Below are 24,794 nucleotides of genomic sequence, written 5' to 3' on the forward strand. Positions count from 1 at the left end.
TGCATCTAAGGCCTGGTGAAAATACAAAATTAAGTTTACAAAATGGAGTGGGTGTTGAAGTGTGCTATATTGCACCAAATTGCATCTGAGGCTACCTGGAAATGCAAAAAATTCCAAAGACCCCTCCCCCAGGCCGGCCATCAGTCTTCAGCCCCCCCACTCAAAAGTACCTTTCTACGCCACTGTATATATATATATATATATATGTATATATATATATATATATATATATATATATATACATATACACACATGGGACCATGATTAAGAATATACACACATGGGACCATGAATAATAAGGAGATCTCGTTCTGACATCAAGGAGAGTACCACTATAGACTCCATGCAGAGCACTATGATATTACAAGAGAAAAATGTTGTCAGGGAGAGTTCAATGACGTCAGACATCATGTACCGTATAACCATCATGGAAGATACCGTATCACCATCATGGAGAGTACCATGACAACAGGGAGAGTACTACCCTGAGATTAGGGAAAGTACGTGGTACCTCAACGGGGGTAGTGAGATAACACCATAGTATCACGTCTTCAGATGGAGTACGGGTACCCCGTCGGGGAGAGTATCTAATAATTTCATATTTTTATATAGCGCCTTTCCCAAAGGATCGAAGCGCTTTACAATATTACCCCGGTCAACGATAACCTGTCAAACATAGAAACAATCCCTCCACATGGCAGCAGCTGACAGTTTGATCTCACAGGTCCCCATTTATACACCTGGGTGAAGAGTGGCAATGGAGATAAAGTGCCTTGCCCAATGACACAACGGGATGATCTGGCCAGGACTCGAACCTGCAATCCCTATATCACATGTCCACTGCCTTAACCACTTGACCACAACGCTCTCTTGCCATTAATACCATAACAACAGGCCTCCTTACACTTCCAATTTTTTTTTGTTATCAACTAACAAACATTATATTTTATGTTCAATCGTGCAATACCATCAGCAGATAATATCTTATCTTGTCACGCGGTGAGTGTGTGTAACCTAATAAACAGTTCGGCGACTGTGAAATTCTTTCTCCGTGTTAAGCTAATATTTGATCTTTTGCCTACACCACAACTTCAAAGCTTATACTCAGTTTGTAGCGCCATAGCCTTTTATTATGTCCAAAGTTGACCAATCCTCTTTTTATAATATAATTTAACCTTAGTGCAGTACTTTTGCTTGGTTATTGACTTATTGTCATCTTTGTAACAAAACATTCCATTAAAACTGATCTAACGGAGTCGCCGATAACTACAGCATATATTGTAATTGGATTCAGTCATTGATATATTTATGGTAATCAATTATAGCCTACATATCATGCTTTCTCATAGAATTCCACGCGATCTATTAAGTAAAACGTACATACCATACCGCCCCAATCATGTTATCTCATTTCATTATGACAGATAATACAACTGCAAAAAGACAACATTTTGATATCCTGGATTTTCATATTCGTTTGGTTTCTCTGCTTAAATGCTATGTATAATTATTGGAAAACATAATTCTCGTATTAGCATTGAAGTGTCTCAACTTTCATTAACCGTTTCACAACTTTTCAGAGAATCTAAAACAAACAAAAAACAAAAAATGACGCACAGTGCTACACGGTACAGCATTCTTTAGTTTTTTTTCTGTCGGCTCTTAGAATATACACGAGTGAAATTAGCCAGTTAGGCTTCGCAGGTATTTCTCAAGTACGCGCTTAAAGTATAGCGGGAAAACGTAACAAAACAACAAGACTGCGAACGCTGTAAAGCACCATTAACGTTCCATTGAATTGAACAATTTGCTTGAATTGGTGGAACAGTTCTCGAAATATTCGTTTCAGAAGCTGCTAAAACGTGCTCAGTCTTGTTATGCTGCTGTTAATAAGTACAGTACCAGTTATTCACGCGCTGCAATGCTATACTCAACAAGATAAGAAAAAGTAATCATATAAAATACACAGTTACATTCTTCCTGCATGTTACGCACAGAAAACCTCTCAATAGCTTTTATGGTTTTGTAACGCTATCGTTTCAATATTCCACGAGGAATATTGAAATTCCTCGTCGATAAACTGAGTTTATCGATCGAAAAACAGAGTTTAACGGCGATAAACTCGGTTTATCGAATTACTGCACATATGGCTTGCCATAGGCGCTACTGCTGAAGCAGGCTTCCCGATCCCGAAGCCGTTCTGATCCGAGTCTCTTGTCTGTTGTATATCGACTGTCCTATAACATGACGATAAGCATTCCAACAATAACATCAATATCAGACATACGTGGTGGGGTCGGATTTTTTCAACAACACATAAGGACATTGTCGAGAACACATGCAGGTTTCAAAGGTTTGGGTGGTGGGATTTGAAATTTTTCCACGACTGTGAGTGAGATAGTGGAATGTGTAGAGTACTTGTTGTTTCAAATAAGGACACAGTTCAAGGCATTGGTTTACAGTTGCATACAATACGGTTAACTCGTTTTATTGATAACTTCTGGTAACCGTGAGACTTCGACGCCATCTTTACTCTGACTCTCTGTCGAACGCCAAGTGTGTAATATATTTTATTACGACACTACAGAATGAACAGTCAAGGACGGGTCTGTAGGTGGATCCAAACTTTCACGAATGAAGGTCTTGACTATTGCTACTCCCATGCACATAGGCCCTGGTGACCATATTTCCCTGACTGGAATCAGGGACATTTATTGCGTGACTGATATGGGGGAGGGGTATAAGGGGAGGTGGTGTCCCCCTCCCCTTTGAAAATTTTCAAGTGCCTAAGGTGCTTAGATGTAAAATGGGGATACTTAGAAGCACTTTTTAAATCAATTTTATTTCCAAAAATGTAGCTTTTTCTTAGATGAAATTTACTTACTTTACAAAAGAGTGCTAGGCTAGATCGATCTAGCATATTCCACTTTACACTGGCCCACCTGAAATAATGGTTAGTTCCGTTTTGCGACTGCACACTTGACTAAATTTTGTTTTTACAATTATTTTACTAATAATGTGGGATATTTTCGAAATTCCTGAACGTTTGACGAATTGGGGACATTTTCGGGGACACTTGTTCATCGGGGACAGCACACTGTAATCGGGGACTGTCCCGAAAATCGGGGACGTCTGGTCACCTTAACATAGGGGGTACTTCCCCAGAACAACTTCAAGTTTAGAGCTAGGTAACTTGGTGCGTTATAGGAATATAAATTAGGTCAATGTTTAGGTCTAAACGCAAGGATATGCTAATAGATTTGAAGTTAGGAACGGCTAACCGAGATTTCTACCCTGTCCGACAATTCAATACTATTGCGGCATCCGGGTTGTAAGCTGACGTAAATCTTGATAAGAGATTAGCATGTACAAGCCTAGACCAAAAGGAAAAGTGTCAGGGAATAGTATACTGATCCAGTTATATCGGGATTATCCATTGAAAAAAAACATGTTTTATCGACACCCATGTTACTGAAAGATAACTGTTGCCAAAAGTTATACTTTAAGTTGGATGTCCGATACGTTGATAATCGGTTTCCAATGAAGCTGTAGCTAAAACGGACGATGATGTAACTGGAATAAAAATAGACCATTGTCTTTTAATTTTTGTTTTCTGAGACAGCTGATGGTACAGTAGGAGTGTTAGCTCAGTGGTTAACGCCGGTGCCTTTCAATCATAAGGTCCCCGGTTCGAGTCACTCCCAGATTAATGTATGTCGTCCAGTTACAGAGTTGTTGACAATTAACAATTCATAAGCATGGACGTTAAATATGAATGTAAGAGACTGACTTCGGTCAGCTTGCGGCTTTGATATGCCAATGAGGCTTCTTCGCGAGTTCCTGCTTGCAGGAGGATCTAATATACATACATACATACATACATACACCCACACATACATACACATACATGGTAATTCTTGTATACCTAGCTTGTTCCATACCTACAGTACGTAGTACAGGCTACTTACCTTCTACCTGCCCGCCTTGTCCGAATTCGACTTCACTCACTGTTACCGTGAAAGGCGAGGGCTCATCACTCGGCGACAAAGGAATCGAATCGTTGCCGTTTAACACATGACCGGGAGTCATATCTTCACAAGCTACAGGAGGCGCACCAGATCCATATCCCTGGCAAACCCCAATAAATCCCACAAGTACTAAAACTAAACGAATTGTCTCCATTTGAAGTTCTTGAAATTGGCTAAAGCAGTGCAGAATTCTCTTGTTACGTCTTATACTGTATATGATCACTATGCGTGTGATGCGGTAATCGGCAAATAAGTGTACCAACCGTGATTAGACAGCATATTTGGGCAACCTACGCCGAGCAATAAGCAAACATTCGTTACACTCTTTGGGTACAAAGTCACGCTTGAAGATATCAGCATAATTAGAACACAAATCAGCTTTACAAGCAATGTACTGGTCTTGCACAACGAAAGTCGGGTGTACTGGTTTTGTACTGTGATATTATCATCACAACCACTTCCTGTTAATTAAAGCAGCATTTTGCGTTGGGTCGCTTTTTTTCCACGTTTTTAACATGTGCATCGATTTTTTTACATGTATCAATCATAAAACAGCAATCTAAGATACCATCCAAGTTTCACCCTGCCAAGAGCGTTAATTAGCGAGTAATTAACGATTTATGTCGATAAATGAGAAGAGTGTCCTCGACAAATTTCACAGTTAAAATTAATCGCATACAGTTCCGCCGAACCCACTAGTTTGAATTCAACCAATCAGAGATGCAGGTTTAGTTATGAGCCGTTGCTAAATATAGATTCAAGACTTCGCGTTGGTTGTACCAGGGAGTTGTTATGCAACTCCCTGGTACAACTGCCATATAGACTGTACACAAATCAAGCGTGGTGTTATATTACGTATCTGTCAATGACGTTCGTAGTGTTTAAATATTCATATTATGGGCGAGGTTTATTGGGTTCCCAACGGAAAATATCTTGGAGAACAACAAAGTTGAAAGTTGCAAATTTTTCGACTTTTATGCCACCATTTGAAGTAAAATATAAATAGATTAGCTAGTTATGTATGTCGTTATGGCAAAGTGGAATCAGTGAGGTTGAGAAAAATCATAGAAAATGACGCAAAATGCTGCTTTAAAGAAGAATTGGCTTACACGTCAAATAGACTGACTATCAGCTCAATTGTAAAGGTACATACCATGTTGAAGAATTATCTGAGATGCCTTGGAATTATTGACTATTAAAACAATTGTATGGTTTCTGGATGGTATTTTCTTTGGCAGTTATTTAAGTAATTCACACTGTTGGTATGCAGACAGAAAGAAACCTGTTCCACCATGGCCACATGACAGCAGAAGCTCAATTGCCAGAGCTATCAACATTAATGAAACACCCAAAAAAGATCTCAGAGCTATCAACATTAATGAAACACCCAAAACAGATCACAGAGCTATCAATATTAATTGAACACCCAAAAACACATCTCAGAGCTATCAACATTAATGAAAACACCCCAAAACAGATCTCAGAGCTATCAACATTAATGAAACACCCAAAAACACATCTCAGAGCTATCAACATTAATGAAACACCCCAAAACAGATCTCAGAGCTATCAACATTAATTGAACACCCAAAAACAGATCTCAGAGCTATCAACATTAATTGAACACCCAAAACAGATCTCAGAGCTATCAACATTATTGAAACACCCAAAAGAAGATCTCAGAGCTATCAACATTAATGAAACACTCAAAAACACATCTGAGAGCTATCAACATTAATGAAACACCCCAAAACAGATTTCAGAGCTATCAACATTAATTGAACACCCAAAAACAGATCTCAGAGCTATCAACATTAATTGAACACCCCAAAACACATCTCAGAGCTATCAACATTAATGAAACACTCAAAAACACATCTCAGAGCTATCAACATTGATGAAACACCCAAAACAGATCTCAGAGCTATCAACATTATTGAAACACCCAAAAACAGATCTCAGAGCTATCAACATTAACGTAACACCCAAAACACATCTCAGAGCTATCAACATTAATGAAACACCCCAAAACAGACCTCAGAGCTATCAACATTAATGAAACACCCCAAAACACATCTCAGAGCTATCAACATTAATGAAAACACCCAAAAACACATCTCAGAGCTATCAACATTAATTGAACACCCAAAACAGATCTCAAAGCTATCAACATTATTGAAACACCCAAAAGCAGATATCAGAGCTATCAACATTAATTGAACACCCCAAACCAAATCTCAGAGCTATCAACATTAATGAAACACCCCAAACCAGATCTCAGAGCTATCAACATTATTGAAACACCCAAAAGCAGATCTCAGAGCTATCAACATTAATTGAACACCCAAAACACATCTCAGAGCTATCAACATTAATGAAAACACCCAAAAACAGATCTCAGAGCTATCAACATTAATGAAACACCCAAAACACATCCCAGAGCTATCAACATTAATGAAACACCCAAAACAGATCTCAGAGCTATCAACATTATTGAAACACCCAAAAGCATATCTCAGAGCTATCAACATTAATGAAACACCCCAAAACAGATCTCAGAGCTATCAACATTAACGTAACACCCAAAAACAGATCTCAGAGCTATCAACATCCATGAAACACCCAAAAACAGATCTCAAAGCTATCAACATTAATGAAACACCCAAAAGCAGATCTCAGAGCTATCAACATTAATGAAACACCCAAAAACACATCTCAGAGCTATCAACATTAATGAAACACCCAAAAACACATCTCAGAGCTATCAACATTATATAAACACCCAAAAGCAGATCTCAGAGCTATCAACATTAATGAAACACCCAAAAGAAGATCTCAGAGCTATCAACGTTAATGAAACACTCAAAAACACATCTCAGAGCTATCAACATTTATGAAACACCCAAAACACATCTCAGAGCTATCAACATTAATGAAACACCCAAAACAGATCTCAGAGCTATCAACATTAATGAAACACTCAAAAACACATCTCAGAGCTATCAACATTAATGAAACACCCAAAAGCAGATCTCAGAGCTATCAACATTATTGAAACACTCCAAAACAGATCTCAGAGCTATCAACATTATTGAAACACCCAAAAGCAGATCTCAGAGCTATCAACATTATTGAAACACTCCAAAACAGATCTCAGAGCTACCAACATTAACGTAACACCCAAAACAGATCTCAGAGCTATCAACATTAATGAAACACCCAAAACAGATCTCAGAGCTATCAACATTAATGAAACACCCCAAAACACATCTCAAAGCTATCAACATTAATGAAACACCCAAAAACAGATCTCAGAGCTATCAACATTAATTGAACACCCAAAAACAGACCTCAGAGCTATCAACATTAATAAAACACCCCAAAACAGATCTCAGAGCTATCATAATTACTGAAACACTCAAAAACAGATCTCAGAGCTATAAACACTAATGAAACACTCAAAAACAGATCACAGAGCTATCAACATTAATGAAACACCCAAAAGCAGATCTCAGAGTTATCAACATTAATGCATTCATCCACATTTATATATCTTCATTGATTTTATATAATTTCACCTCTCAGTAAATTGGTTTTTACCAACTCTGCATTTTGAAAATGTGATTATCATAAAATTCTAATTCTTTACTACTGTTTATGAAGGAACATCCACCCACCATAAGCAAAAGAAGCCAACCACTCTATCAACTTTCAAGTAAATCTAAAAATTCTATTTCCAACTTCAATAAGTTTATTCAATTGAATACAGTTTGTTAGGGAGGTGGTGTACAGGCTTTTGTTATAGTGCACCCTTGGGCAGAGGTGATAGGGTATTAGATAACACCAGTTTAGGAAAGAAGAGTAGTGATGCTAGTGTTTATGTAGCTTTTATATTTCCATGCCCTCACACACATACATATACAAAATAAACAAGAGGGTAATTCACAAAGTTGCATCGCCAGCAAACCATTTAGGAATTTCTGACACAAAATTGACACAAAAATCCTTATGGGAGCAATGAGATAAATATCCCCTCATTCCTTTCAACCGTCACAATAAATTCCACTTACTTTAAGAAATACATCATTTGCGATACAAATCTATGATTTTCAATGGAGCTATCAGTACCAGTCATAACCAGCAACAGTCAATTGACTTTGTATGATCAAATACTGTACCGAAGAAGGCTTCTCCTAGCCTTTACCTAATCCCAAACTTATTGCAATAAATATAAATGTTATTCTGCAAAAAGCCTGACCCCTGGATGAGAAGAACTAGTTAAATATTGTTCATAGGTAGGACGGTGTAACTGCGCAGGAGAGATGCCATGGTCTCCAAACCTCAGTGGTGAGAATGTAAAGACCCTGCTTTGTGATGTGGTTGGAGAAAAAGGCAAGCTTGGATTACTGATGGATCTGCGTAACTTCCTTCGAGGGGTTGGCCACCTGGGAAAATAAAGAGACATTATCAGATTTAGCAGTATTCAACCACAGGTCATTTAATTCACATAACAACTGTCACAAGAAACGTTCCCCAGGTGTGAATCTGCCATAGGTGGGTTAGGGGTTAGGTGGGGGTCACAGTATTCTCTCCCACTTTCCAATCTGCTACAAAAATTTGTGGTTTAAATATGCTTCAGAATACACCATTAGACATCTAAAATGTTAATATTTTATGGTGTGGATATTCCCATATTCTCTTACATGGCAAGTCTGCTCCAACATATCAAGGCCTTACCCTCTGACCCTCTCATAAAACCAACTGTTATAAGACACATGCCCCAGGTCAAGATCTGCTGGGGTTGGGGTTTTGAGGTTGGCTGTACACTCTCCAAATATCCAATCTCCCACTAACATTTGTGATCTAAATATGCTTCAGAATGCACCATTAGACATTTAAACTGTAAATGTTTTCTGGGGTGGACATGCAGTGACGCTCTTACATGGCGAGTCGGCTTTAAAATTCCCAAAACTCTCTTCTTTATCTGCAACTGCCCTGTGCTCCCCACCACCAAACCAACATCAGGATATTGATTAAGAGCACTAGCTATTTCACTTATTCAACTTACTGAAACGCAGGAAAATATACCCTCTGATCACAAAGATACCTTAAATACATATCCTTACAGCTCTAACTACTTGAAAACTGCTTAGATTCAGGAAGCACAGCTGTTTAAATATTAACTCACTGGAAATTATTGACACTTGGAATTATTAGCCTGAGATTGCATCTAGCTGTCACATTGATATCTTAGACAAAACTAACAAACTGTTCTCAAATATATCGGAAGGTATGAACTTACTTTAACCTGAGATGGTCGGCTACATCTTCAATTTCATGTTTCCATTTCCTTACAAAAGGAAATCTATCTGTAGGATCAACATGCTGTATGGCACGGAAAACATCCATATCTCTCCTTGAAGGAGCATCTCTGCAGAGACAAAATCAAAAGATAAGTAATTCCTCTCAGGTACAAAGTCATGCATTCACTACCAGAGTCTAGACATATCACATGAAACGATCACCCATCACTCATACCATTCAGTGTGACAATATCTCAATATGTAGTATACTGTATAATAAATATCACTAATATCTGTACAAATATATTAATATATAATATATATAAATATTATAATCAGAAAAGTAATCAAAGGGGCCCAAAGAACATCTGCATTGTTTTATTGGAAAGCTTACAAAATCTCTTTGCTAACCTCTACACCTCAGACATTTATGTAAATTTATGTGTTTTAAAGAGATTAAACGATAAACTCACCAATAAGACTTATCAGCCTAATACTTACTCTGAATTTAACACAGCTGAAATATAACTAGTATTATTTATTATGCATCAACTTATTGCTTTCTCCTCTGTGTTATACCAACAATCATTTCATCTTTTGTCCTTCTGTCTCAATTACCATTGTCTTCTTACCATCCAGGTGTTAATTTTTACTAATATGTCTTTATTTGATAACAATGATTCTGAATTCCTTACCCCATTATGTACAACCTTTTCTTCTGAGGACATGCCTGGACAAGTTCTTCCCTTTTTGAAGAGTCACAACAAAATAGTTCTTCAGGTGATGAAAACACATTTTCAGGAACAGATCCGTCAGTGCTTGTTGATGATATACCGCTGCGAGACTCGGCTCCATCAGTAGAGTTGTTTGCTGTAGGATTCATCCTGGCTCCCCCACAATCCCCTGCATCCAATAATGTTTGCTTTCTGTTTTCAACACTAGTCCTTTCATTGCTTGAGGAACTGTCACTTAGTCGAAGATTGCTTAGAGTGTTACATATTTCATCAACATCTGTCACAACACCAGAATGATCTAAGCAGATGCGATCAGATTCAATCTTAACTCTGTTCTCATTACCTCTTGTTGAATCATGTTTGCTACAAGTTGGCTCATCACAGCTCTCTTGTAAACTAAATGTATTCTCTAAATTTTGTGCACAATGTCCAGAGTTTGGTTTTACCATGTGACCATCATTGAGTAATCTGATTGGTTTGTTATTCAATTCAGCCTCATTAACATCCATCACATCAAACTGATTTTTCAAATCTCTGACAACATCATCCATAATATCCCTCTCAGTCACAGTGTATTCTTGTACTGTAGGGAAAGGAAAACATATATCAACATATATCAACAGGTAACATAATCAACTCTAAGGAAGCAGTAATTACCAAGAAGAAACATAGCACATACCTTACTAGAAAACAACTTGCTTCTTGAGAACACATTGCTTTTATGCACCTTACTATAATATTTGAGTTGCTTAGCAAAATAAACATCTGGCAATCCCCTTAATGCCATAAAATATTAAGGTCAAGTGTCTTTATAAATATATTTGGGTTGCATGGAATGAAACTGGTGTGTTATCCCTGGTTACATGCAAGGTACTGTGGCTTCTGACTGGCGACAACAGCAAATAAATGTCATTCTAGGGATCGCCAACAACTAAGGGCTGGGCAGTTCAGTTGGTAGAGCGTTGGGCTTGACTGGTTCAAATCCTGCTCTAGATATAAATTTCTTTGCTCCTTTCTACTATCTATCTGCCATTTAATTAGAGAATAGGTAAACTGAAATAGTTAGCATGAGCATTACATGTAATATTGGGATATATTTTGTCAACTCTCACATTGTGTATCAATGCATGTTTATGCTATATATAGGGTCTAACCACAAGAGACTAGAGGTGACAGCAGAAACCCATTAAGAACAATTTATGATCTCACATCATTGAGTCTGGTTGGCTGAATTGTACACACCAATATTAAAGGGATGGAGAATATTGGCCAATTTTCATATTCAATTTTGTTTGCATATTTTGATGAACTTGTTAGCATATTTCAATGATTATCTGAATAATTTCAATAGTTCCAATAACCTGAATGCTCCTCCTCTTAGTAGTATCAAATACACAGTCAGATTTGATGTCCAATCATATTAGCTAAAATCTTTCACAAATGTTACCATGGTATCTTCAAAGGATGACTATAAAAAAAATAGGTTGGTATAAAATAGGTATCCTCACATTCTTTGTATTTTACAGTGAGATAGTTTTCAAGTTTTTGCAATCCTTCTGAGGTGGCTAGGTCAACAAACTCGTCAAGAAAGTCCCAGTACTCTTTCCATTGTACACCTGCACTCTGACTTAACTTCCTGCAGGATATACAAGAAAAAAAACAATGTTAATCTATTAATCCTCCTACAACTGTTACTTTGTTACATGCAATGTTAGGAGTGACTAGGAGTGCTAGGAGCTAGCACATATTTTATGTGGACTCTCAACTGGTTTGCATACACGTCACAAGCAATGCCTATGGAAAATTGATTGCAAGATAAGAACTAAAACTCCTTTCCCATTATATATAAAAAAAAAGTAGGACCAGTAGTGTCTACCAAATGTATTAAAGCCTTGTTCATCTCTCCTGAAAGCTGAAAACATAATGTTACAACTGACATGTTACTTGCATGGTCTCATCCTCATGCAATGTATCCCAAGAAAACTGTTAAGGCAAATAGGGTAGTATGATTTCAACATGTATAAACCATCTAAATAATATGTGAACCATCCAACATTTACCTCTGTCATAAACTCAAATAAATTCCCACAAATCCACAGAATTGGATGAAACTCCAATCATCTTTTTATACCTTCCTATTCTCTCGAGGCCTTTCTCTTCGTCTGACCTCTGTATATGGCTATCTTCTTTATTTCTACCGGTACATCTCCCTTTCCATCTCTGGTAAAGATCTGATGCCTGAAACAAATCCAAACTCACTTTTAAACCATCCAACTTTAAGCTGAGCAATTGTGTTATCATTAATGTGTCACTTGTTTTCAAACATTAATAGCATAAAATAGTAGCTCAGAAAACCTCTAGCACCTTCTGATGAGTTACTAATCTGCATTTTATCAGACAAGGTTAATATTTAGTAACCTAATCAGCACAGACCTGTCAAAACGTCAACTAACACATTAACAAACTGAGAGATTATTCATGTCAATTGTGCTAAGTAATGACTTTAATGAAGCATTTGAACAATATTTTTCCCATTTATTGATTAGCCTAAATGTCATGTCTTCATACTGACAAAAATCTGAGTTGGTACAGGGGTAGGAAAAACGTTGGGGTAATAATAAATTTTATTGATGTCTTTGATATTTTCATCTTTCTTCTTGTCCATAGGCTACTATAAGAACAATGATACAATACTAGGAACATAAAACCCACTTAATTGACTTCAGTTTTGGATATCTCACCTCTTTAGGTGACATTGGACCAGCAAATGCCTTGACACTCCAATCTACATCAACAGGACTCTTTAGAGAATCAAAGCTCTGTCCTGATTGGCTGTCAGAGCTTGCCGGTGACCACGGTTGACCAATGTGTGGTGGGCTAGTGTTATCTTCTGATCTAAACACAGGGATAAAAACATCCTCTGGAAGCAAAGAATAAATTGATAGATTATCAAGTTTTTTGTCAATGTCATCATTGCCTGTATTATTTAGTTAATACAGAGCTGTAATGAGTTACTCCATTTTGAAAATGGAGTCTATAACTGCTCCTCTACTTTAAAAAAAAAACTGATTATGAGTATTAAGATTTTTTCATGAAAATGCTAATTCATGGGACTTAGTTCAGAACATGTCACTTTTCTGAATCCATTTTAATTACTATGGTATTTGCTTTAAAAGTTGGAATTGAATGTCTAGTAAAGTAACTACTTATCTCATATACTTTCAGTATATATTGTAATACTCTGTGCAATTCATATGAACAACTCTTTCTGCACAAAGACACAAACTGAGCTGGTTACCTGCACCAGTTCCTGAAGATACAATAGACTAGACCAATAGTTACATTAAGTACGAAGGTAAGAGGTCTAGATTCAATGTTGATCTTTGAAGTGAACCAGAAATTCCATTAGGTACTACGCATGTTATATGACAGGCATTGATGAGAGAGACTGTGTTCTTGACAAGATGTTTTAAAGTACTGCTAGTATAACAACCTTACCATTGATAGGGTCTAGAAGATCCATAATCTTCTCTTTTATGATGATTTGGTCCTGCTTTGACTCGTTACTTCTGTTGCATATAATCTAAAGAGAAAACCAAATGAAAATGCCATTTAGAAACATGCATTTGTCAAGAGCAAGTAAACACAACAAATATGGCAAGTTAGTATTCAGAGGTGGTAGTACTTAGATGACATATGACTAACAATAACCCCCCCCACCCCCACCATTGGATTTGAATGGTGAGGGGGGATATTAGAAGTGTGACTTTGAAATAGGTGTTTCAGTAAAATAAATAGACAAATAAATAAGGAAATTTCAATATTTTTTTTACTTGGAATACAAATCATCTACTTGTCATCTTATGCAATGGCATCTTCAGTCCTTTCTTTGGGAGCCATTGTGGACAGATATTTCACACAGTTTGTTGAGCAGTGTTTCTTCCTGGCAGGCAGTTTCATATACCACACATATCTTATTGAGTAACGTATGGTACCATACTAAACACAAATGGAAAATGTTTGCTTTATAGAGTACTGATGAATTGGACTCATATTTGTTTCGATGTAATTAAACAGTTCAAGGACATACCTCAGCAGGTGTCTCACCATAGCGATTTTTACAGCTTCGCTCACAGATCTGGTAACTTAATAGAAATTCAACCATTTCAAGGTTGCCAAACTTGCAGGCAAAGTGAAGTGGTGTTTCAAAATTCTGAAAAGTTGAAGAGAAATATCAAAAATTTCTACTACCTTCTTGTTGCTACCGTTATATGTAAATGTGAGTAACAGGTAACGTTCAATCTTTTGACTACAATTTGTATCAATGACAAGAAATTGTTTGTTCTTTTAGTATACTCGGTATTTATTTTCACATTGCTGAACAAATGTAAAATGCCACTGTAAAGTACAAACCCCTTTATCGCGAACATTTATGTATAAATCCACAATATGAGTCATTCTTTTAGCCAGTATCTGTTCAGGCTCATCCGGGTAGATGCGCTGGAAGAATTCAGGATCTTGTAAAATGTCAAGGACAAGTGAACACATCTCAGGCAGGTTCTTCTGTGCACATATATGAACAGCATTATATCTTGGGCCTTCCTAATAGACAAAACAAAATCAAATTATTTGAACGCATTTCCTTAAAGATGCTGGTTATAACTGCAACACTGTAAACATTGTTTCTCCCTGTTCCCACAGATAACTCAGCACAACAACTCTTATAGCAAGTGGTTAATGTCTCTAGAAACTTTCTTACTTCTGCAAGTCTGGGCCTACCACATCCTCATATTGGTCTAGATTACTTTGCATTAATATTTGGCATGATAGTTAGTGTCATAGAGTGGTACACCCTAGCAACCAGCTACTTCCCCATTCTGGCCAATTACTTCAGAGAGTTTGTACCAGTGCATAGTTACATTTAGTTTATTGAAACAATTTGGAGTATAATTTATTATACTTGATAAATTAAACTCATGTTTAACTACACAGAATGCAACATTGCTAATGCATGAAGTATTATACTTCTACTCCTCTGAATTGTTGCAATTCATTAATACAGAGATCTAAAGGACAAAGAAATAGTTTGGCAGTTTATTTTAGGACTGAATTGTCACTTTAAATATCTTTATATTAAAATGCTACAGATACTAAATCTGAGCTTCAGATTCTGAGTTGTCTTCTTCCCTAACAAGAATTTGCTCACCAATCCCCAAAAAGTTATAGTTGGATTGGTCCATAATATATATGTATAAGAGAGAAATAAAACTCAATTCATGATTTTGATTTTGAAGCATTTTCTGAAATGTTCATCTTGTAGGCTGTTCTGCATTTTATTTAAGTTTAATTTTCAAACTATTTGTTTTCTTTAGAGTGTCTTCTTTAAATTAATCACTTTTGACTGTCTCAATAGAATATTTGATATCTTTCTTACATATGACCAGTGCTGCCATTGATATATACATTTTCTTGTATTGTAGTGTAGGGGAAGGAGACACTGAAGATTCTCTTGCCACTCACCAGCTCCCCCTCCCCTTCCCCCTCCTTTTCCAATTACTTTTGGGGATATATGTACCTGTAGTATGGTAGGTGTATCTCCTGTACTGATCAAATATCTTGGATTACTCCAAACAAGTTCCTTAAATTTGTCCTTATCTTGGCTTATAATTGCTTTCCTGAGAGCCACATACTGCTGTGCCTTTGGGGAGCGGAATTCATTTGGACTATCTTGAGAAAGCTGTAGATGAGGAAAAAGATGGAAATATACATTTAGTACTTCAACATAGATAAATCAATGCCAGGAAGAAATAACATAAGAAAAGGCAAAGTGACAAAAGGTTGAACAACAAGTGTGCTGAAGAAGACAAAAAATCCAAAAATTATATTTATTGGATATGTTACAGATATCTGTGATGAAGAACTATTCTCCACACCTGCTCCCTCTTCCCTTTCCAAGACACTCTGAAATACTCAGGCTCAATACAACATCACATCCATGCAGACTCAGACCATATAACATCACATCCATGCAGACTCATGGCTCAAGATAACATCATGGGCATGTAGACTCAGGCTCAATACAACATCACATCCATGCAGACTCAGACCATATAACATCACATCCATGCAGACTCATGGCTCCATATAACATCATGGCCATGGAGACTCAGGCTCCATATAACATCATGGCCATGGAGACTCAGGCTCAATATAACATCATGGCCTAGTAGACTCAGGCTCAATATAACATCATGGCCTAGTAGACTCAGGCTCAATACAACATCACATCCATGTAAACTCAGGCTCGATACAACATCATGGCCATGTTGACTAGGCTCAATATAACATCACATCCATGTAAACTCAGGCTCGATACAACATCATGGCCATGTTGACTCAGGCTCAATATAACATCATGGCCAAGCAGACTCAGGCTCAATACAACATCACATCCATGTAGACTCAGGCTCAATATAACATCACATCCATGCAGACTCAGGCTCAATATAACATCATGGCTATGCAGACTCAGGCTCAATATAACATCATGGCCATGTAGACTCAGGCTCAATACAACATCATGGCCATGTAGACTCAGGCTCAATACAACATCATGGCCATGCAGACTCAGGCTCAATATAACATCACATCCATGCACCCAGGCTCAATATAACATCATGGCCATGTAGACTCAGGCTCAATATAACATCATGGCCATGCAGACTCAGGCTCAATATAACATCATGGGCATGTAGACTCAGGCTCAATATAACATCATGGCCATGCAGACTCAGGCTCAATATAACATCATGGCCATGTAAATTCAGGCTCAATATATAACATCATGGCCATGTAAATTCAGGCTCAATATAACATCATGGCCATGCAGACTCAGGCTCAATATAACATCATGGCCATGTAAATTCAGGCTCAATATAACATCATGGCCATGCAGACTCAGACTCAAGATAACATCACATCCATGCAGACTCTGGCTCAATATAACATCATGGCCATGTAGACTCAGGCTCAATATAACATCATGGCCATGTAGACTCAGGCTCAATATAACATCATGGCCATGTAGACTCAGGCTCAATATAACATCACATCCATGCAGACTCAGACTCAAGATAACATCATGGCTATGCAGACTCAGGCTAAATATAACATCATGGCCATGTAGACTCAGGCTAAATATAACATCATGGCCATGCAGACTCAGGCTAAATATAACATCATGGCCATGTAGACTCAATTCAACATCACATCCATGCAGACTCAGGCTCAATATAACATCATGGCCATGTAGACTCAGGCTCAATATAACATCATGGCCATGTAGACTCAGGCTAAATATAACATCATGGCCATGTAGACTCAGGCTCAAGATAACATCATGGCTATGCAGACTCAGGCTAAATATAACATCATGGCTATGCAGACTCAGGCTAAATATAACATCATGGCCATGTAGACTCGGGCTAAATATAACATCATGGCCATGTAGACTCAGGCTCAAGATAACATCATGGCTATGCAGACTCAGGCTAAATATAACATCATGGCTATGCAGACTCAGGCTAAATATAACATCATGGCCATGTAGACTCAGGCTAAATATAACATCATGGCCATGTAGACTCAGGCTCAAGATAACATCATGGCTATGCAGACTCAGGCTAAATATAACATCATGGCTATGCAGACTCAGGCTAAATATAACATCATGGCCATGTAGACTCGGGCTAAATATAACATCATGGCTATGCTGACTTATGCTCAATATAACATCACATCCATGCAGACTCAGGCTCAATATAACATCATGGCTATGCAGACTCAGGCTCAATATAACATCACATCCATGTAGACTCAGGCTCAATATAACATCATGGCCATGCAGACTCAGGCTCAATATAACATCACATCCATGTAGACTCAGGCTCAATATAACATCATGGCCATGCAGACTCAGGCTCAATATAACATCACATCCATGTAGACTCAGGCTAAATATAACATCATGGCCATGCAGACTCATTCTCAATATAACATCATGGCCATGCAGACTCAGGCTCAATATAACATCATGGCCATGTAGACTCAGGCTCAATATAACATCATGGCCAAGCAGACTCATTCTCAATATAACATCATGCCCATGCAGCTTACCTTTGGCAATGTAGCATTCTTTTCTTTACGCTCTATTTCCACTGATCGAGGCGTGCTCAAGTTTTCTCTGAGACCAGCAAAGGATTCAGCATCTTTGCGACTTCTAAAGACTTTGAATCGAGCTCCAGGGTTCTTTTTTAAAAGTTTCAAAGCTTCCTTCTGGTCCTCAAACATGTGACTGGCAGCTGCTTCAATAACAACAATGAGCAGTATTAAAGTGATGTCAAATGTATACAGATCTAAATGACCTATTCTGTATGATATCAGAAAGTGACATGACCTTGTAATTATATTAATGTACTCAGCCAATCTCTTCAGTTCTTATTGACATAGAATGATGTTTGTACTTGACAGCACGGTATAATTATTTTATACATAGAAATAGGTTGAACTTGAACGAGCTTGCAGTCATTTTAGTAATTTTTATGACTAGTCAAGTCATGATTTCAAAATGGATAGGAAATGTCTTATTATTTTTGTACATCATTGACATAACATGCAAAGTCTCTTGGCTGCAAACTTTCTGTAATTGTATGTAATGATTAGTCACTCACTAATTAGCATTCACTAATTGTACAGATGTAAGAGGATGCTCGTGTGTGATCAGTCGTAATCTTAGTGTTAGTAATCTCCGTTGATTTGGTTTCTGGAAACTGACAATGAAATCTTCAAAAAGGTTAATAAATGTTACTCACCATGTAATGTTATACATCTTGAAGAATCAAACATAAATAGTCATAAGCTCATCAAATTGCAATGTGCTGAGATGTAATTATTCTACGATAAATTCACCAAACCTTGCCCTGTTTACATCCACATCATCTCCTCAAAATGTAACGGCAAGCAAAATCTGAAAAAACATAATCTGCTATATTTGTTTAGGCAGTCACCTTTGGGCAAACCTTCCCAATGTTAGGTACAAACAATACACGTCTGCATTGCAGTGAACCATGTTTTGGTCATGAAATGTTTGTGAATCTTCTGCCTGAATCTGAATCAAGTTCTGGTTAAAGAGTCACTAAGCAAATGTTATGTACACACTGACTGCAGTGAATATAGGGTAAGGCTGGTAGAGCTAAATTGTGTCTTATTTCTAGCTAATAAATTAAGAATGGTTGTTATGTACTATAACACTTTCTATCAACTGTATCAAACCAAGTGATTGATACTTTTCATAGGTAAATGTATATTTTGTCATTACTTTGGGGTACTTTTCATTATTTAGTTTGCTTGTACAGTGTGACAGCCAATGCTGTGGTTCATGTAACCAATTACCTCTTTAAATGCCAAAGGAGATCTAATTGTTATTCCAAGAATAGTTAACTACTCTCTAGCAGAAATAGTTTAACAATGTGTACTCTGTGGACAGAGTACACATTGTTAAACACATTGTACACATTGTTAAACTTGAAATAGTTTAACAATGTGTACTCTGTGGACAGAGTACACATTGTTAAACACATTGTACACATTGTTAAAATATTTCAAGTTTGACAATGTGTACTCTGTGGACAGAGTACACATTGTTAAACACATTGTACACATTGTTAAACTTGAAATAGTTTAACAATGTGTACTCTGTGGACAGAGTACACATTGTTAAACTATTTCAATCCATGGATTACCTTTGGATGGTGTTATAAACTCTGGGTCTGTGGTGTCACACTCTATCACAGGTATGCACACAACAAAGTATGAGTCACTCCCAGTTCTCTTTGGGGTTGATGTTTGGGGGCTGCTGTTGACCAGAACTTCTTTATTAGCTGCTTTACTCTCATCGGCTTTTGAGTTAGTAGACCCTGCTTGATCTTGTTCACTGGTTGGAAAGTTCTCATTGGCAATGCCTCTTTCCTTAGATATAAATTCAATAAGTTTCTTTTCATAGATTGGTCGAGTGGATTTGACAATCGGTCCAATAGGAATCTGTGCTGCCAACAGTTGCTCGCGCAGAGATGAGTCATCAAGGCTGGCCACTTCTTTTTGTATATCGTCCATGATTAATTCTGTGCTGTTAATTGAGAAACAAGATTCATATAAAAAAGTATCTCTACAAATTTCTTGCACATTACACTGTTCCCATATGGCCAATATATACATAGTAGGCTTAGGCTAATCTAGTAAACTTTCTTCAGAGACATCATTTGCTTACGAGAAATAGAACTGCAATGCATTTAATATCCATTCTGATGTATTTATAATAGTCTTTATTGAAGAACATGTATGTATGTATGTATGTATGTATATGTGATCTTCCTGCAAGCAGGAACTCGCGAAAGAAGCCATGGAGGCTTGTAGACTCGCAAGCTGACCGAAGCCAATCTCTCGGCACACATCCATTTAACGTCCATGTCAGGAAGTTGTTATTGAACAACACCCTTGCCAGACGACACACATTGCTGTCGGCGGGGAATCGAACCGGGGATCTCATGACTGGGAGACGCCGGCGTTAACCACTAGGCTATACACTCCGCCTAGCGGAGTATAACATAACAGCGGTATATAACATAACAGCTACTATAAGAAAGTTACTGTTTGCAACCATTGGAAGACATGTAATTCTTGTATTCATCAGTGGATGATTCAATTCAACAAAAAGTTCGATCATTAAAGAATTTGATTTGAAATATGTCTAAGAAAATTTCTAAGGATTAAATCTGGTTGTTCCTTGGAAAACCAGGTCTTACTCCTTGGTTTTCCATACAGAAACTTGGTTGTCCAAAGAAATGTAGCAATATAACAATGAATGACCAATATGTACACAGTAGGAGTCATGTGTAGGTTTGGTGAATAGAACACCAGCTTTGGGCTTGTAAAAGTTGCTTCCGGTATTTGGGGATATCTGAATTTGAGGCAAACAACTATGTTGTCATCCACTGGACAACCTCAAAAGCTCCAACCACAGACCACCATTAAAATTTGCAATGATGTTGCATACTGTAGTTCCTAACAGACATCAATTTAAATAGAATACACCTGACTTGACAGAAAGTCTTACTGTAAGCTTGGCTTCACACCTGTTCAGTTGACTATGTGATCGGCTCCCTGCTAATCTTCTTCATCAACGGCTAATGTAAGGAACAAGGAAATATATCAAGATTCAGAGATACTGGTAGTGATACTGTCTTCATTAAAGATCCATAACAAACAACACTTCATGCTCACATTGTAAAAGAAGAGACATTGATCAAAACATTTTCATAATGATTGTTTCTTTTATGGCCATTATGATTCCAGCATGTACAAAAATGGACATGTATAATTCATTCTTAGACATGCTAGAGCTAGTCAAACTACACCCCTGAACTACACTCTTATTTACACTTTGAAGACACTTTCTACAAAGAATTGCAATAACAGCAATAGTGAGCAGACATAGAAAATAAGCTTATTGACAATGGGTGAGAAATGCTAATGTAAGTCATCTTGGGAAGGCAAATTTCTAAGGAATTTTAGTGTAAGGCATGGGGATGGTAATTTTTAATTTGTATCCTAACTTTTTATCCATTCATTAATTTCATTCATTCACTGATTTATTTCCTACAAGTACAAACTTTAAAAAATGAAAATAGCACAGAGACTACTGTAGTGTATACAAGTAATATTTATGTGAAATTGACAGATTATTGTACCTAAGTTGTTTCATTGAAAATTAGAAACCAGAAGTGCAATAGTCTTTAACCTTTTATCAGTGCATGAGAATTTGTTTCCATTTGCACTATTTTACTTAAGTAAGCTTCTTGCAGGTTATGTATTTACTGATTGTTTTTCAAGATGTGGCAGATTCGAAAACAGCTCTTGGGCTAAGGTGTATAACTGCTGCAGATCAGTTTTTGCATCCATTCATTATTTACAAAACCGTCCATTGCTTTCATAGAAAACGCACTCAATCAGATAAACGCAAGTACTTCATCATCAAACAGCAGTAGGCCTATTACCCATTTATCAAACAACACAGTTGAAGGCCTATACCCACATGCAGTAATCACCAAAACTGATCTACATCACAAAGTTGGGGCTACCGCTTCATCTGAGTGCTGCTTCTAATTTGCCACAACTTGACTACTTTATGAGTCGCAGTAAATATCATTACAGTACAATGAAACACTAGAAGAAGCTACTAAACTTGAGCTGAATAATGGAAAATGAAACAAAAGCCACTTGCCATTTGAAAAATATTATCATGCAATGTAGGCTAAAAGTAAAACTTTCAATTGCCATGATCATCGGTCACTCCGTATTTTTTTATTTACTCTATAAACTATTCTTTCACTTATCATTGCCAATATCGGCTAAATAAATCCTTACTTTTACGTGAGATAGCCCTAGGCCAGTCCTATTTCAATCCAGGTAGCTTAGCCTAACATAAGGTCTAACGTAGCCTAACATTAGATTATCTTGAACTGTCTGCGGGATGGTTGCAAACTTTAATGCAACTTTAAGTAATGTTGATGACCATTAAACACCAAAGCTGCAATCTGTATGTGATCACAATCTTACAAGACTGAAGTTCTGAAGTAATGATCCACTAACCAACATACAATTCCACTTTGGAAATAATCCATGGAGCTAGCACTCCGGTTGGGATGGTTCTTGTTCATGGGAATTTCCCTCCCTGCAGATTCGAAATTTGTTGCGATTCATCTGCAAGTCTTGCAATTAGTGGCAGAGTAAATCGAGTTGAAGTTAGGAAACAAGGTCGTACTGAAACTGTTTATTTTGGTAAATACGCGATATGAACTAGTAAATCTTCGTTCAATTAAACATTTTAAGTCTGTCATCACGCATGAAGCATTTATTTATTTTACTGTTACTGTGTCTTTCAGAAGGGTTTATTTCCTTGCTTACTACAATCTGGCGACTAAATCTATACTATCAAATAACCATAGAAACTCTTTGCAAATAACACAAAAATGTCAGCAATGGCATACTCCTATTACTATTAGAGACTATATCCATCCGCCCGATTGTTCTCCTGTTTCAGGAAAAGTGCCAAAAAGCAACAGGAGAACTTCTTTTTTGACCTGTTATCAATCATGATCTAGTTTTTTGTGGGGCTTGTTTATCTATGGGTCATATGAACTCTAATGACTATGTAGAAGGGTACCATAATGCATCTTGCCCGGTCCAAATAGTTCTTGACCAACTAAAATGACCACTACTTCATCAGTTCTTAAATTAATGTAACGGGACCTGAAAAAATCACTTTAGGCCCTAATCAAGACTAGCACGCCTTGGACCACCTAACCAGTGGGTCATATGAATTCTTAACACATTGTAGAAGGATTCCATAATGCGTCTTGCCCGGCCCAAAGAGTGCTTAACCAATTAAAATGACCACTAAATCAACAATTTTTTAAATGAATGTAACGGGAACTGAAATAAAAACATTTGGGCCCTATTAAAACTAGCACGCCTTAGACCACCCTTTAATGAGTGTAACGGGACCACGCAAAAGCTTTGGGCCCTCATCCACGCAGCACGCCTTGGACCACCTAACCCATGGTTAACATGAACTCTAAGGACATTGTAGAAAAGTACCACTGTAATGCTTCTTGCCCGGTCCAAAGAGTGCTTGACCAATTTAAATGACCAATAAATCATCACTTCTTCAATGAGTGTAACGGGAACACGAAAAAACTTTGGGCCCTTATCAATGCAGCACGCCTTGGACCACCTAACCAATGGGTCATATGAACTCTAATGACAATGTAGAAAAGTACCATAATGCGTCTTGCCCGGTCCAAAGAGTGCTTGACCAATTAAACTGACCAATAAATCATCACTTCGTTAATAAATGTAAATGGACCTGAAAATCTTTAGGCCCCAGTCAAGACCAGCACGCCTTGGACCACCTAACCGATGGGTTATAGGAAGTCCAAGGACATTGTAGAAGGGTACCATAATGCGTCTTGCCCGGTCCAAAGAGTGCTTGACCAATTAAACTGACCACTAAATCATCACTTCATAAATGAGTGTAACGTGACCTAACAAAATAAACCGTAAGGCCATAATCAGCACGCCTCGGACCACCCAACCAATGGGTCATATGAGTTCTAAGGACATTGTTGAAGAGTCCCATAATGCGTCTTATCCGGTCCAAAGAGTATTTAACCAATACAAATGACTAATGCACAATCATTATCCAGTAGATTCATCAATATCTTCTTTTTTGAAGTTTACTCTACGTGTGTACCAGTGTCGGACTGTGGTGATACAAAACAAAAGCAACACCTTTGGCGCGCAAGTTTAATGCTAATTGGTGCTTTACAATCATCAGCATATATAGTTTCCTTCCCATTCCGGAGAAACACACGCGCACTCTTATTTTTTGGAGCGGGGGGGGGGGGGGGCGCACCTTAGCGCAACTCCATTTCTCAGAATGAAGTGGTTTCTGTAGACTGGCAACGCAATGAAAACCGTTTTTTTTTTCGTTCATAGAACTTAATTTCATTTCTTTTATTCGTTGCACACGTCACATATTTACAGATTTAACGAACAGAGAAGTTTTCTTGCCTCTCTCTCCTTGAAAGTGGTTGTGAACGCTGTTACCTCCC

General features: G+C 37.5%; 2 protein-coding genes across 4 annotated transcripts in view; both read right to left on the minus strand.

Moving 5' to 3' along the window:
• LOC139979715 (putative ferric-chelate reductase 1) overlaps positions 1-4,320 on the minus strand; it is a 13,178-nt gene extending 8,858 nt beyond the window's left edge. Inside the window, exon 1 of the mRNA XM_071990765.1 lies at positions 3,969-4,320. Within this exon, the coding sequence (XP_071846866.1) occupies positions 3,969-4,182 (214 nt within the window). The 5' untranslated portion in view covers positions 4,183-4,320. The remainder of the gene's footprint in view (positions 1-3,968) is intronic.
• Positions 4,321-7,899: 3,579 nt separating this feature from the next.
• Positions 7,900-22,925, minus strand: LOC139979806 (ankyrin repeat and LEM domain-containing protein 2-like). 3 transcript variants are annotated; one of them, XM_071990928.1, is made up of 14 exons: positions 22,771-22,925; positions 21,255-21,305; positions 19,866-20,248; positions 18,241-18,428; positions 15,641-15,802; positions 14,479-14,667; positions 14,156-14,278; positions 13,564-13,648; positions 12,807-12,985; positions 12,197-12,303; positions 11,574-11,701; positions 10,027-10,648; positions 9,331-9,459; positions 7,900-8,473 (listed from the first exon to the last, which is right to left on the minus strand). In XM_071990928.1, the coding sequence occupies exons 3-14, from the start codon at positions 20,233-20,235 to the stop codon at positions 8,266-8,268; spliced, it is 2,490 nt and encodes an 829-aa protein (XP_071847029.1). In that variant the 5' UTR covers positions 20,236-20,248; positions 21,255-21,305; positions 22,771-22,925; the 3' UTR covers positions 7,900-8,265. The 3 variants fall into 3 exon arrangements, with proteins under 3 accessions (XP_071847029.1, XP_071847030.1, XP_071847028.1); XM_071990929.1 differs by having other exon boundaries at positions 18,241-18,425; positions 21,236-21,305; XM_071990927.1 differs by having other exon boundaries at positions 21,236-21,305.
• Between the last annotated feature and the right edge of the window lie 1,869 nt (positions 22,926-24,794).

This window comes from Apostichopus japonicus, chromosome 14 (genome assembly GCF_037975245.1).
Source record: "Apostichopus japonicus isolate 1M-3 chromosome 14, ASM3797524v1, whole genome shotgun sequence".
NCBI classification, from domain to species: Eukaryota; Metazoa; Echinodermata; class Holothuroidea; order Aspidochirotida; family Stichopodidae; genus Apostichopus; species Apostichopus japonicus.